The sequence below is a fragment of the Triplophysa rosa genome, linkage group LG10 (genome assembly GCF_024868665.1).
Source record: "Triplophysa rosa linkage group LG10, Trosa_1v2, whole genome shotgun sequence".
Lineage (NCBI taxonomy): Eukaryota > Metazoa > Chordata > Actinopteri > Cypriniformes > Nemacheilidae > Triplophysa > Triplophysa rosa.
Window position 1 is genome coordinate 4,584,337 of NC_079899.1, and position 15,923 is coordinate 4,600,259.

The 15,923-nt window shown below is 36.6% G+C and overlaps 1 protein-coding gene across 5 annotated transcripts in view; it reads left to right on the plus strand.

Moving 5' to 3' along the window:
• Nucleotides 1–10,509, plus strand: part of mthfd1b (methylenetetrahydrofolate dehydrogenase (NADP+ dependent) 1b) — a 58,176-nt gene extending 47,667 nt beyond the window's left edge. For 2 of the 5 annotated variants that reach the window (XR_008963667.1, XR_008963668.1), the window contains 2 exons: nt 7,772–9,906; nt 10,355–10,509. Coding sequence is in view for 3 of the 5 variants with exons in the window: in XM_057343908.1 (XP_057199891.1) it covers nt 4,148–4,237 (90 nt within the window). In the remaining 2 variants the exon portion in view is untranslated. Of the gene's footprint in view, nt 1–116; nt 4,421–7,771; nt 9,907–10,354 lie in introns of those variants that run through there. The other 3 variants (XM_057343910.1, XM_057343909.1, XM_057343908.1) reach the window with 3 other exon arrangements.
• The last annotated feature ends 5,414 nt before the right edge of the window (nt 10,510–15,923 follow it).

Below are 15,923 nucleotides of genomic sequence, written 5' to 3' on the forward strand. Positions count from 1 at the left end.
ATCTTTTTACTTACATTTTTTTTACATAGTATGCTAAAATGTAGACTACAGAAGCAATTGGAGTGTTCATAGTAAAAAGAAAACGTACAAATTTAGTTGAGTTTTTGGTGTTGCAGATTTTTAAAATTGTCATGTAAACTACAACTCGGAGTACAACTTTACAGTTGCTTGAAACGTCCGGACTCGGAGAGTGCAATGATGGAGAAACTTGGCTGACGAGCAAACTTAGAGCAAGCGCCTTTTGCTTGTACCTGTTTTAGTTTCTGCTAATATGACAGTTAACAGCAACTAGAGTGCTTGCGCTATAATTCTTGACTAACAAGGTGCAAATGCGATCGGGAAAATGGCCTGAGGGAAAACTTAGTTCACGACGACAGCACTCTTTACTGGTTCCGGAACAGTGTTCCTGAAATTACGGGTGGGAAAGCTGCTATTGATTAAGCCAGATGCCTATGATATGCAGAGCTGTCATTTTCTAGCATTGTAAATGACTTATGGTGTATCAATTATGTAGTGTGTAGCACACAAGGTACCAAATGTGTTTTGAGTGTTTGTCATGTATAAGTATTCATTGTGAAATGAGAAAATGTCAGCTGCACAGAGTTTATCATAACACAACACTGATCAGCGTATGATATCAAAGTACCCCAAAATAAGACTGCTCCATATGCTATCTTTTGGTACTTTGTTGTCATGTGTCCTTTGGTATTTGCAGCGGCGCTTAGTCAAAAAAACACGCAGGGCACTATGTATTCTGTGATGTGGAAAATGTGGATGGAATTGCAGAATCCAGAAAAAATGACATTAGATGTATAACCATTATTCGAATTGAAAGGGAGCTAAGAGGGGACTGGGGGTCCCGGACAGTGTTGGGTGTAACTAGTTACTAAGTAATTAGTTACTGTAATTTAATTACTTTTCCCTTGAAAAAGTAAAGTAAGGGATTACGCTTGTTTTTTCTGTAATTTGATTACAGTTACTTTTGATGTAATTAAACTAAATACTTTGTGTAATGCATGTAATAGTGCAATAGTGGAATTGACATCAAAATTCAAAGTCTAACTTTAAAATCTGTGCTTTAATGTATAATTCTCACATTTGTAATACTTTGATCAGTTAATAAGAGTACTTTATGTACTTTAATATTATTTATTTAAATGAATTAAAAGAGCAATTTCATGCCCATCCTTGAATCACTTAACTAATCAAGGTTGATGTAGGATATAGAAAGTAATTAGTAATAAGTAACTAACTACTTTTTGTAGAGAGTAATTTGTACAGTAATCTAATTGCACTATTGAATATGTAATTAGTAACTAGTAATTAATTACTTTTTCAGAGTAACTTACCCAACACTGGTCCCGGACCTCTCATAAGCATTGAGGGACCGCCGGTAAGGCCAGAAATAATGAACTTGGGGTCCCTGTTTTTTTTTTATATAACTAGAATACAAAAACACTTTTTTGTTAAATTATTGACAAAATATAAACATAAAGCAACATTGTCCATTTATTTCTCCCAATTTATCAGCTTTGGGGAGTAACAGATTACATGTAATGTCGTTACGTAATCAGGATAAAAAAAACTGGTAACTGTAATTCATTTGTAATTTAAAAAAACATAGTAATGAGATTACAGTTACATAACAGTGGTTTCATTTAAAACGGAAAAAAAAATCAGTACTTTGCCGTAAGAACACACACTTTTACAGTAGTTCCTGGTTCTGTTGTCAGTGATGACCAGTTTTGGGCAGTAACGCGTTACTTAGTAGTTACTGTAGTTTGAGGACTTTTTGGTAACGCGTAATTTAACTCGTTATAATTCCTAAAATAGTAATTGGATTATAATTCCAAGACAAGGTAACTAACAAACTCAGCATGGAGAGAGAAACATATGCGTTCTGTAGCTGGAAATACAATCATTATTTTGAGTTTATTTCTGTCAAAGGCAAGAACATTGTTGTGCGTTGTCGGTCATGTGGAGGTAAGCAAAACCCTCTCTCCCGCGAAAAACAACCTGAAAGGGGGCAGTACAGCATGGTTAAACTTCCGGAGAAAGTAACGTCACCGGGCACGGAGAGCAATGAATCAACTTCTACTGTCGAGTGCCAGGCTGCTATTAGCAACATGTTATGTTTTGTCAGACTAGTTTTTGCTGCTCTAACGCCGTTATATTTGTTATATGACGAAGAAATCATCATAGAAATATTAAGGAGAGACTTTTTACATTATGGAGTATGCAGGTTTAGATATACTAGTTAACATGAAAAATGTTTTAAGTTAAAATGTCACAGAGTTTAATTATTATTATTATTTATGACAGGCTTTAGTATGGAATAAGCAGAAAGAATGTATTAAAATAATTAAAGACGAGATAGAGTACAGTATGCACTTCCCAATAAAGTTTAGTCTTGAGAAGGCTAAAGAGGTTATTTTGAGGGGTGGGGGTAGTAATGTAACGAGTAGTGTAACTAATTACTTTTGAAATAAAGTAATCAGACCAGTAACTTGATTACTTTTAAAAGGAGTAATCAGTAATTTAATTACATTTCCAGAGTAACTTGCCCAACACTGGTGATGACTTGTGTGAGCCACATGCTGGCACGTGCGCAAATAACATGTCTACATATGCAGATTGAATCACAGCCAGTTGAGATGATGCTGCCAGCGGGAAGATTTTGCAGCTCTTTGTTTTCAAAGAAGAAAATGCAAACAACATGGTTGTAAACTATGCCAAAAACACTTTATCAAAGCTCATAACTAGCCTATACAACATTTTCTTAAATATGTAATACTTTTCATCAGATATTCAACATTTTGGGCCAAATCCTTAATAAATACATCAAGTTGTTTTTTAGTATTTATTCTTAATTGACTGTATTTATATATGTGACCTTGAAGGAATCCAAAAGTTATAAGATTACATTACTTTTATTTTTTTTGTTGCTTAGATTAAGTTACTGAATACGTTTTTATGAAGTAATTTGTAACTGTAACGGAATACGTTTTAAAAGTAAACCCCCACAAGTCTGCAATTTATAAGAAGCTTCTTAAAATATTTTCGTCAGAAAATGCATATGGCTCTCTCTTAATGGTTGGCCAACATTTTTTAAAAAGATTTAATGGCTTGTATTTGACCACTTAAAAAAGCGATATGTCCTGAATGTTGATTATACATAATAAGAGATGCGCTGAAAAAAATCCATTGGATTTACTTAATTTCAATGTGTACATCGGTCCCACATGATCAGATTGTGTTGAACTAACTTATATTTCCTTAATACATTTTTGTGTGTCAGACCTAAACATTTCATTTATATTAGACTACTTCAAACAATCATGTTGACTGAAGGTGTTATTTCTCATTAATGCAACACAAATTTATTTTGCAACGTTAAAGTAATTTCATCATGTCATAGGTACCAGATTTTCAACTGTAATCCCAATTTTGAATGCGAAATAATATTGTATTATTTAACTCTAAAACCATATCTTTATGTCTGTGGTACCAGAATAATTTAAATTGCATTATTAAGTTAACTTAAACCAAAAGGCATTGTTAATATCGGTTTAAATGTGTACATACAAATTTGCCGATTCCATGCCGATCCTTTGTTGCCAGCAAGGCATACATATGAACGAATACAGAATAAAAAAAGATTAATTTGAGCAAGAGAAGCAGGACGTATCATAGTCAAAGCTCAATAGCGGAGCTGTTCAACTGGAGCTGTCAGTTCTAAATGATCAAACAGTTAGTTCCGGTCCTTGATTGTGATTTGTTGTGCTGTGTTCTAAGCAGTTGTACATTTTCCAAAAGCATACAGCTGACCTCCACCAATGCCCCTGAGCTGAAATCACTTGAAATTATGAAATCACTATAAACCATGGCTTCTTGGGCCTTATTGCTATATAAAGCAATAATATATATATATATATATATATATATATATGGATATACCATTTTAAATTACTGCTCATGCAGATGTATTTGTTGCTGTTTGGGTTTGTCTACACGTCTGTTTAAAAGGTTAATTAATGGATTAACTGTTTATAGCCTGTTTATACGGTTTTTTTTTGCAAATCCATTGTAATTATATAAATATATAATGCACTTTTACATAAACATTTTCTTTGCTATTTTTTTAAAGATGCCAACTATTCCAGGCCTTCCCACTCGTCCCTGTTTCTATGACATTGATCTTGACCCTGAGAGTGGAAATGTAGTTGGTCTGTTCTAAATGACCCATTTTTATTTCGGATATCCACTTGATTAATATTGCAGGTTATGGTGGTCTGCACAGGAGTTATTGTGAACATCTGCTAATTTATCATAAATGTAATTCCATTATACTATGTTTTTGTTGTAAAACTATGTAATTGTTACTCGATTGGACCAGAAAATAAAGGATTACATGGCTAGGTCTGGACTAAATGTTTTTATTCTTGCCGTTAAGAACAAATCATCATTTCTCATTGTTTTGTCAATTGTCCTGTATGTTCTTGGTGTAAAAATCTGTTTTATTCTGGATGTATTAGTTTTTCATTAAACCTGCATATTAAAATCTGATGCAACATTTGCAGTTTGACCAAATAAACCATTTTAGGTGTCTCTGTATATATAAAATATTGCCTAATTTCTCTGAGAACTTTGATAAGTGTGTAAACAAGTTGAATAAAAAAAAAATACAAATTTAGAATATAGACAGCTTTGCAGTTGCTATTTGCCACTTTTGATAATGCTGAATAGCATTTCATACTTCCATATCGTCGCTGTCCTTCAGAAGCATTGGATGTCCAAATTTGCTGTTTTTCAGGAAATGAAAAAACCACTGTATTTTTTAAATGATACCGTGTTGAAATACCGTGTTGAAGTTGACAGCGCACTTTTTAATGGTTTTTATTGGTTATGTATTTTCAAAACCAAGTGACAAACATAAAGGGTGTAACTAATAATAATAAGGTGCGTCCCAAATCGCGCACATGTGCACTATTCTACGCCATTTTGTAGCATAAATAGTGTGAGTAGTGTGTTCACATTGAAAATTCTCAAAAAAGAAGTGCACTTTAAGTACCCGGATGATGCACTTTCAACCGAAAATATGAAGTGTTGACACTTCACGGACTCGACGGTTGCAGTTTCGATTGTGTAGCGGAAGGAAGGCAGAGCTATCGGACGCTACTTGTCATGCCGGGCAAAACCGATGAAAATTACAATAAATATACAATGTATAAATAGATTTTTATTTACACGCATTGTGCTGTGCGATTTGACGTCATTTGCACTCGCCTAGGAAACCGATATCTGTCCGGTTGGTATTAAACCATTTAGTTTTCCAATTGGGACCATACTACACTTCTAAAATTCATACACTAGATGGTTGAGTGCATAGTGCGTAGTTTTAGTGCATAGTATGTCGTTTGGGACACTGTCACACAACTAGTGATTTATGGCAATAAAAATGGACATTCAAGGTTTCAGTAGCACAGTAGTGATATGCAGAAACTAATGCAGAACATACAATAGCATTGTTGTAACTACTGATATAACTAATAAGGAAGAGTGAAATATCTGTATTATGTTTGGGGTAAGTAACAATTAGTGACTTTATTCTGACGTATTACTTAGTCATAAAAATGATTACTTAGTTATGAGTCACTTAAGTTTGTAAAGTCATACGGTTGTTTGTCATACAGTTGTCTGTCCAACTGCATTCTACTTTGTATGGAGTACGCACCCAAGACTTTCACTCATTACACATGGTGATGTGACCATAAAAGTGAGTTGAGTGAGTGTACTGTGTACTGAATTGATATGTATTACTGTGTGTATTACTTTTGTCAAAATACTCAGACCAACGTCTGAAATAACTTTGTCAGAGTGAGTTCTCCCTATTACCACAAATTACATGAATCCATCTTTTTTCGCAAGATGCAAAAATAGCCATTAAGCCTTGAGTAAACTCTAAAAAAAAAAAACGTTGGGTTATTTTTGCTACCCAATAGTTGGATTAAAGATATTCAGTCTTTATGTTGGGTTATTCCTCACGTTTATTGGGTTATTTCTGTAACAACTCAGCCAGTTGGGTTAAAATTGGGTTGAGCGAGCGGTTATTTTAAATTTCAACGGTCGACTGGTGCCACTGCTGTGCTGACAGACTAGAGGCAAGTTCAAATTAATAGTATGTGTGTATGCAATGTTTTTATTGAAACACAGTTCTTTCGCTGCTTTCATAAATTTACATCTCTGTCGACTGTTTTTGTCCATTTTACAATCTGCATGACTGTTGACGCCAACAGTCTGTATCAAACGTATAAAAAAAATCATTGGTTGGTATGCCCCCTCGCTTTGATTTTTCTTTGCCCGAAACTTTTAGGTAAGTTATAAATTGTTGGGGAAATCATATGTTAGATATTTAACTGCCACTTTCGGCTTTTGGACCCAGCGGAAGCACTTCCATGCGGTGTGGTGACTGTTGCTGCTGTGTGTCTACATCGGACGCGGCATGATAAAATAGATATACAGATACAATACAGAGATACAATAGATTGCATTAGAACCCATTAAAATTTTAATTACATTTTGTCCAAACTGAATGTGGCGTGACACGACAAACCCATTAAGAACAAGCCATTGTCGCATCGCGTCCGGTGTAGACACGGTGTAACTCAAAAGCACCTGAATTCAAATGACAAGTGATTTTATTTTGTTACTTTTATTACTTTTCTTTTTTTTTACCAAATATCCGCAAATTCATTTTGATGGTGTTCATTGACCCCATATCACGAGGGGGCTTCCTTAGTCGCAAAATGATTTTGCTTTTTAATTGGGCCCAAACGGGCAAAACCACTTGGGCCCTACATGGGCTAACCCATGTAGGTGTTTCCTAGCCATGCTGGCTAGGTTGACTTGGTGAATGTGACATAAATACATATGATTTTTCTTTTTAATGATGTGAATACTAAATAAAAGCTACCTAGCTTTACAGGAACAGTGTTGCTCCTCAATGTAGTGATTCTCGAACGCCAGTTGATGCAGTGCTCTCAGTTTTATAGGATTTATAGCTTCAATCTTTATTTTGTGAACTTTATCCTGAGTCACTTTCCCATCCTGAATATATTCTTCAAATGCATGTTGCAGACTTCCTTATTGCTTTTGGCTGAAAGTACGTCATTTTTCCCCAGAAATGATTATTTTCCGATAATAATTCTTTAGTGCAGTGGGAGCGCTTTGGCTGAGGTCGGACATAGCAAAAGGGGGCAGGCTTTGTGAAGGGTCAATTCCATTTCCCTGTAGTAACAGACTTGCATAATGGATTTTCAATGACAAGCTTTCAATTTACTTTATATTATCTACATTTTAGAGAGATTTCTATGGGAAGGATAAATCTAAGAAGTGGGACCTGGACCCCCTTAACTGACGAATTTGCAGGGGAGAGATGAATAAGTCTGAAAAAAACATGTAATACAGTCATGTGAAAAAGGACCTAAAATGTTTACTGCTTTGAAATTTAAACAAGCAAACATGTAATCCTCTTTGAAACGGTGCATAATAAATGAATGTTTTCTATCATATGATACGTGAAATTAACACTGCCACAATTAAAAACAGATCAGTCAATGGAAAAAGGATGACCCCTACAGTTCATCAGGCCAAGATGTAATGATGATCTATGAATTCTGGATCATGCTTGTACTTTTTTGACAATACAGTTTCAATACTCAATAATATAGTGTATATGTGCATATTTACAAATTAGGATATCTGTTTTTAGGTTGGAACAAATATCAGGAGGAGCAATGGAAGACAATTCCTTCACATTCTGCAGATTGGGGATAAAACCAATTGCTGTCAAGGCTTTATTTGTTTTTGTTTTTTGTCTGCTTTATTGTCAATTCTGCCACATGTACAGTACATACATATATTGGATTGAAATTGTGTTACTCTCATACCCTTGGTGCATACAGATAACACAACACACAGAATAAACATATATTTATAAAATACAGATTATACATATATAAAATACAACTTTACAAGCAGGGATGTTAAAAAACATGGGGGGGGGGGCGGAGTCGAAGGACCTTCGGATGCGGTCAGTGGTCATGGGGAAAGAGAGGGGGGCAGGGTGGAGAGGAAGTTTAGCTTCCTGACTGCCTGGTGGATGAAGCGCTCATGTCCTGGCCTGGAGACTCCGCAGTCTCCTCCCTTATGGCAGCAGCCTGAAGAAGCTGTGTGTTGTGGGTGGGATCACCTGCAATGCAGAGGGCTTTGCGGGTGAGACGGGTTCCATAATTGTCCTGGAGGGAGGGGAGAGAGCTCACCTGGCCTCATTTATCAGAAATCATCTTACGACAGGCAGATGTGTATTAAGACCTCATGGTGCCCCTGGGCAACAGCCCCAGAGGTGCCCCCCATCAACCCACCTACCCACACGCATGAATCCACTCATTAAAATATTTATATATTAAAAGATTTTATAAGAATGAAACTCAGCAATTTACAATATACTATTTTACAAGAATTACACATTAACATGACACTTTTGTAGAATAGAACACAAAAACAACTCTTTTCCATTAAGTATTTTTAACAATTAGGCCTACTGTAGTTAAGGGGCACCTGCTTTGTGTTGTAATGTTACATTTCAGGTTTTGATGTAGTGAAAAAAAATCACTAACATTTTTTTAACAGGTGTAAATGTTGTGCGTGCCACAAAGTGGGGGGTACAGGGACACACGCACACACATATAGTTTGCATGTATGTATTCACATTAGGGGGACAATGGAACAATGTACAGATTTTCAGGACATTGGGACTTTAATTCACCAAAGTGGCATTCACCAGATTACAATGTATAGCAAGGTTATTCAAATAACATGAAACGTTATTGTTACAATTTTAACTGCTATACAGCTATTCAAACGCTCTATTTAAGCACAGTATGTGTATATTCTTCTTACTAAACGATCACATAAGTACTAAGATAAAAGTGTACTCCACTAAAAAGGACATATGAATTGATTGCTATAGTGATGACACCGTTCTTCACTTTCACTTTAAAACCCAGGTTTGGACCTTAAATAGTGGCCTTTACCTCCACGTACTATTAGCATACATTATCGGCACTATAACATCTTATTTCTGAAGCATGCCATGTATATATACCTTTATTAATCAGTGCTAATCCCTGCATTTTAGTCGCCGCTACAACAATGCGCTCTGCATCGTTCCTGCTTCCATCTGTTTGAAGATTAAAGCGTACACGAAAGACGACGCGCCTCATAACACTTACTTGTGATTGGCTGAATGTTAATTCACTCAAATCTATGTAACTAACCAGATAACATGGGCGGGAATGTTGGCGTGTGTCGAAAAGTGCGGAGGACAGAACCATTTTTATCTGAAGTGGGGATATTCCCGCACATGGTGCCACCCCTATTTAGCGCAGATACGTGACTTAAGTCTTAAAAAACAAGTGCTTATGTACATTTATAAAAAATATATATTTTGTATTGCGGGTTTATTTGGCGCCCCTAAAGTCCTGGTGCCCCTGGGCACTTGCCCAATTGCCCATATGGTTAATCCGCCTCTGACGACAGGGTTTACGTGTGATTCATCAAACATTCGTATGCCGCCAATCTCAGTGTACGAATGATCGTACCTTGATAAATGCAGCGGCTGAAATCGGTCGTCATTTACATATCACGCCCCTATAAATTCAGAGTGTAGACGCCTCGCCCCTAGATTTTGAGAGAAACGGAATCCGGCCAAATAGAGGAACTTTTCCGATTTAGAAATTAAAGTGTAACTTGAAAAGCGGAATCACATGAAGTAAAAAAAAGGAAGTTTGGAAACAGATCGTTGCGGTCAACAGCGTTGGTGTAGTGAACCGAACTCCAGCTGAGGTTTGTATTTTTTATTGTATATTTATGTTTTGTAAATATGAGCGCAAATATTTTATTTTATTATTAGTGTATTTTACACTGAAAGTATTGTTGTTGCTTTAAATTAATTTGGTTGTATAATGCATTTAAATTTAAACAAAATTAATCTGACTTCAGTCTCGAAAAACTTTGTTTAAGTTACATGAATGTGTTAATGTAAAAACGAATGTAGATATAATTTACTGATCATATTTAGGGCGCAATTATAGAATAGGCTAATGTTTATATGTAAATGTTTTTATACCGTTTTCTTCATTTAGGTGAAGAAAAAATGATCTGTGGCGGAGTAGACAGATGCATGTTTATTATAAGCAGGATAAAGGTTTAAAATATAATGCTAATCTTGCATGGCTGCTTAAATCAAGCACACACAGTTTTATTTTCGCTTCATTTATTTTTTCTCTTTCAGTTCTGTCAGCGGCTGGACCAGCGGTCTTCAGCCCCCATGTACAAACCAGCCTGGAACCTGCCACACAAAGACAGGCAATCTCGAGCTGTGACCCAGTGCGCGTCCTCCACCCCATCGAACATCGCCGTTCGCACAAATAAAAAACCATCAATGCATGCGTGTTTTCTGTTTTTATTAAAACGCATATTTGTCAAACAAAGAAGCTATCATCTTGCAAATAGGTAAACTTACCAATTATAATTGATTATTGTAGGTTTTTAAATGTATGACTTTTAACTGTACATTTTAATGGTAGCCTAAAAGCTCGTGTTTTTACACCAAAGCCCCAGTCAGCAATGTAATTTCAAACAATTAAATGACCATAGGCTAGAAAGGAAAATACTTTATTAATGTAATGAAAATAAGAAATCGCATCGGAATCTATTTTTACATTTGTTACACAAAACGAAAAAAAACCCGAATCTTTTATTTGTCATTATTCCTTTTCAGGATTCAGGGTCAATCAAAAAAAAAAAAACTTGCGTACAGGTACTGAGACCTGTCGTGAGATTTGATCGTAGCAACCGCCCATATTGATAAATGCCAAGTTTTGCGTGGAAACGACCGTTTCATAAATGAGGCCCAATATGCGTTGGAGGGTGTTGCGGCAGGACGCGTTGCAGGGGCCATACCATACAATGATGCAGCTAGTCAGAATGCTCTTGATGGTGCCTCTGTAGGGTTCATGATGGGGGCTGGGGCTCTGGCTCTTCTCAGTTTGCGGAGGAAGTAGTCTTTTACAAGCAGTTTATTTTACAAAAGCAAAGCCTGTTTAGTAGTTTTTGTTAAGGTAGTTTATATAAGCTGGACTAGCCACTGTTCTGTTCTGTTTATTCATTTATTTGATTCTTGTAAATTGATTCTTAATTGCAAGTAACTTTATGATAAAAGGAAGTACATTCATAAAATTGCAACCAAAACGTATTGTATTAGAAATAAAGCATTGTAAAGATATTTCTATGTTGTGGATTATTAGTTTACACATCAATGAAATAATCACAAATAAATATATAACAATTAATAGGTTATCAGCATTCTTTTTTTACAATCTCAAATAAGAGCGGCATCACCATGAGTGACTTTCTATGGGATGCTCCTGAAGTCTGTAAAGTAATTGTTATCCGTTAGAGAATGTTACTGATAATGGTGGGTAGGAAAAGTTTTTGAATATTTTTTGCGGTTAAAGTCCGTCTAAACAGCTAACAAGGAAATTTCCTGTGTTACAACCACAAAAACACAAAATGTAAATGCCGTTTGAAGACATTCCACACCTCTCAAAAACATCACAGCATATTGTTTACTTGTTATTAACTTTATTGTTACTTATTAAGTAGAGAGTAAAAAATAGAAATTAGGGATGCATGATAAATTATCGGCCATATCGGTGTCGGCCAATAAATGGTCATTTTTAATGTTATCAGTACCGTCCGGTAATACAATTTAGGCCGATATATTATAGCCAATGAATCATAATCACTTCCTCTGGTTAAACTTCTTCAGCTGCACGCTGCAGTTAAAATACAGTAGAGTACTGTCTTTCTGTCATGATCATTCACTTACTGCTATTAGCAAAACATTGTTGATGTAGGTAGGTACAGTATGTAGATTTATATATGTATGTAAATTACAGGAACAAAAGAATATTGCTTGAATCAGACTGCTGTCTGAATGCTTTCTGTCTTGAGACCTGTTAGACATGTGGCTATTAAGACATTTTTTCTGGGTTGCTCTGGAAGAACATGAAATTTGTTTATTAAATAAAAAATACACCAGAAAAGTTTGAAGGTTAAAGAATCGTTAACTAGTGTAAAGCAGGCTTGGTACATGAGTTTCAGGGAAAAAAAGAGAACTAATGGTTACCCTGTTTTCTGCAGTCAATGTTTTCAAATAAAAGCAGTTGTCCACTTTTTTGGCTTTTGTTTAAGTAGGGAACTTTATATTAATATTTAGATACTGTATATCGGCCATATATCAGTTATCGCCTTCCAATGTTAAAGAATTATTGGTTATCGGACAAAATTTACATATCGGTGCATCCCTATAATTGAAATAAAGCAAAATATATGAAAAATACAAAAACTTCAGAGGAAACCTCAGAGTAAGAGCTAAATCACTATTTCACACTATTTTACTGACAGCACATCTCTTATTGTAGGTTAAAAAACATCACACACTGCACTTTGTGCATTTCCATCTGTGCTGCTGTGACTGCCTGACTTTGTCTGTTAATATGAAGGTCCAAAAAATGAATAATGTATAGTAAAAAAAACCTACCTCCTGAGAAAAAACAGCATCGTTCTAAAAGCAAAATATTACACAATAAATACAAAAAGCTCTGCTTATTTTTTGTGCACCTTGCTCAACAAGTTGCTTTTGTAAAAATTAAGTAGATTTTTATTATGACTCAAATACATATTGTTACTGCTTACAGTAAGTTTTGGTTGAGCTGTTATCGAATTAATTTCAACATTTTAGTTGTTTACTTGCAGCTTAAATGCCACATAAGTGTTGATGTATTAGTTCTAAACAGCTTTTTAGTTGATTCCTATAGTTGGTTCATTCTCAACTCAACTCAACTCAACTCAACTCAACTCAACTCAACTCAACTCAACTTTATTTATATAGCGCTTTTTACAGTTTTCATTGTTACAAAGCAGCTGTACATGAGACATATTGACTATAAGCAAAACAATTAAAGTTGTACCTATAAAAACAAGAAAAAGGTGAAAACACAGAAGACAGACACACCCACATACAAAACACTCCACACACACAATATGCACACGTACTAACACACATAGACATAGACACACACACACACACACGGAAGCACAGTCACACGGACGCGCACGCATGCACACACTCACACAGACAAGCACGCACACGCACACACACACACACGCACGCACGCACGCACGCACGCACGCACGCACGCACGCACACACACGCAGACACGCACACACACACGCACACACACGCACGCACGCACGCACGCACACACACACACACACACACACACAGCGAAAGCACACATTTAAGATAAAGGAGAGAAAAACACAGGTCAAATAAATAACTATATATTATAAATTCCTATATGCAATATTAATTACAGTTTTTTACGATTGCTTAAGCACAATTTTGAAAACAGGGCCCGGTTTGTCAAAACACTACACACAATTAACACAACCCTACACCAACGTAGCACAACACTTCAGATCATTTGCAAAATGGAACACTTTTGTCAAAACTATCCACAACTTTTTAAAAACAATATTTTGTTACCATACGGAACACACACATTTCATATGACTTTAATCTTTTTGAACCAGTTACACACTGCTGTTGCTAACCTAAAACACTTTTAGCAAGTCTAATTCTCAGTGATTAGAGTACTGTAAATGAAGTACACAGAGAAAGTGCAACTATACAATAGTTCACCAAACACTACACAAGACCAATGCTGCAGACTGAGGAAAATATCATTGATTTCTTTCCATATACCCAAATCAGTCAACATGGAGAATCACAACAAAACATGTCCCAGTTGTCATGCTACTACAGTAGTGTGCATAACACTGTTAGCTCAGCAAACAACAGACAAATGTAAAATACTGTATCCAGTACAGGTTACAATTACAGTAAATAACAACAACAACAAACATAAATAATCTGAAAAAACTGACAATATTGTACAGAAAATACTACAGTAAACATACTATACATTATCTCTTCGCCTAGCTGGATCTGGCCAGAGAATTTCATCAACATCACAAGCAATATCCTCATTAGCAAGACAACGCGGGAAGAACCGTCTTGAATGTCGAATCCATCCTTGCACAGCTGCGGCGTCGACTTGGTCACAGGCTTCCTCCATGGCCTGAATGAGGGGTACCTGAGCCTGGGGCTGGAGATCGTAAACCTTCCACCGCCATGCAGAGAAAAACTCTTCGATAGGGTTTAGAAACGGAGAGTATGGTGGAAGGTATAGTACTGTCAACTGTGGATGGTGTTGAAACCAGTTCTGGACCAAAGCAGAGCGGTGGAATGACACATTGTCCCAGATGACAGTGTATTGTATCTGGTGCATTTCATTACCTGCTGTGATGATGTGGTGCAATCGGTCCAAAAATGCGAGAATGTGAGGTGTGTTGTAAGGGCCCATTTTGGCATGATGGAGGAGAACCCCATGCTGTGAAATGGCAGCGCAAAGGGTGATGTTACCCCCACGTTGCCCTGGGACATTGATTATAGCCCTGTGGCCAATGATATTTCTGCCTCTCCTTCTTGCTTTTGTGAGGTTGAACCCTGCCTCATCAATATATACGAATTCATGCACGATTTCCTCAGCATCCATCTGCAAAACTCTCTGAAATACAGTGAAAGACAACATTGTGTAGTTCAGGATAGGTCTAGTATATTACAGTCAATTTAAAAAAGTAATGTGTGGAGTATGCATCATCACAGTGCTAAAGTGAACAATACAAACCTCCACATACTCATGCCGCAGCCGTTTGACCCTCTCTGAATTCTGCTCAAAAGGCACTCGATACAGTTGTTTCATTTGAACTTGATGTCTTTTTAGGATGCGTGCCAGTGTTGACTGAGAGACCTGATGGACATTATTGATAATGGCATGGTCACCGATAATGTTTGCTTGTAGTTCTCTGAGCCTAATAGCATTATTGGCCAAAACCATGTTTATTATCTCTCTCTCTTGTTCTTGCGTGAATATGGGCCCCCTTCCTCCTTGTTGTTCCCGACCCTCAATCCTATGTAGAGAATAATACATGTAACTTACTGTACAATGTCACAGGAAGGGGTATCACAAGTGCTTATATGGTGCATACAATAAGCTTCTGATTACTTTAACTGTAGACAGATCTTCTTTTACCTGTTTTCCTGTCGAAAAGTCCTTATGACAGATGCCACTGTATATCTGCTAAGATTTGGCTGAACTCTCAGTCCAGCTTCCCTCAGCATCAATCCGTGTTTCACAACATGGTCCACTAGTGTTGCACGAATGTCATTTGATAAGTTTGGTCCTCTTCTTCTTTGTGCACATTCTCCTCCTGCTTCAGGTCTTCCTCTGCCTCTGCCTCTTCCTCTACCTCTACCTCTACCTCTACCTCCTCCTCCTCCTCCTCCTCCTCCTCCTCCTCCTCTGTGTAGTCCTCCTCTCACCCTCACTCTTCTTCTGACTCCTTCCATTTTGGTTGAAGGCAGGTGAACCTACCTGCTGCATTTTTATAGTGCTTAAACCTGATTGTTGTGTCTACAATTTAGCAATCATGTGTTTGTGCACCTGATGGCTGTGTTTAACAGATTGGCTCATAGGTGTGGTAATTTGACAGTCAGTGCTTTGGAATTGCAAGGAAGTGACATCATGATATACTTCTGTGTCTGATGTATACAAGTGTGTTTAGTGTTTTGCAAATCACTGTGTGTAATGTTTTGCAAATAGTGTGAAGCTGACAATGTGCTTACAGTTGTGCAAATCTAGCCTTGTGTTTTGCTCCTTGAGTGTAAGGTT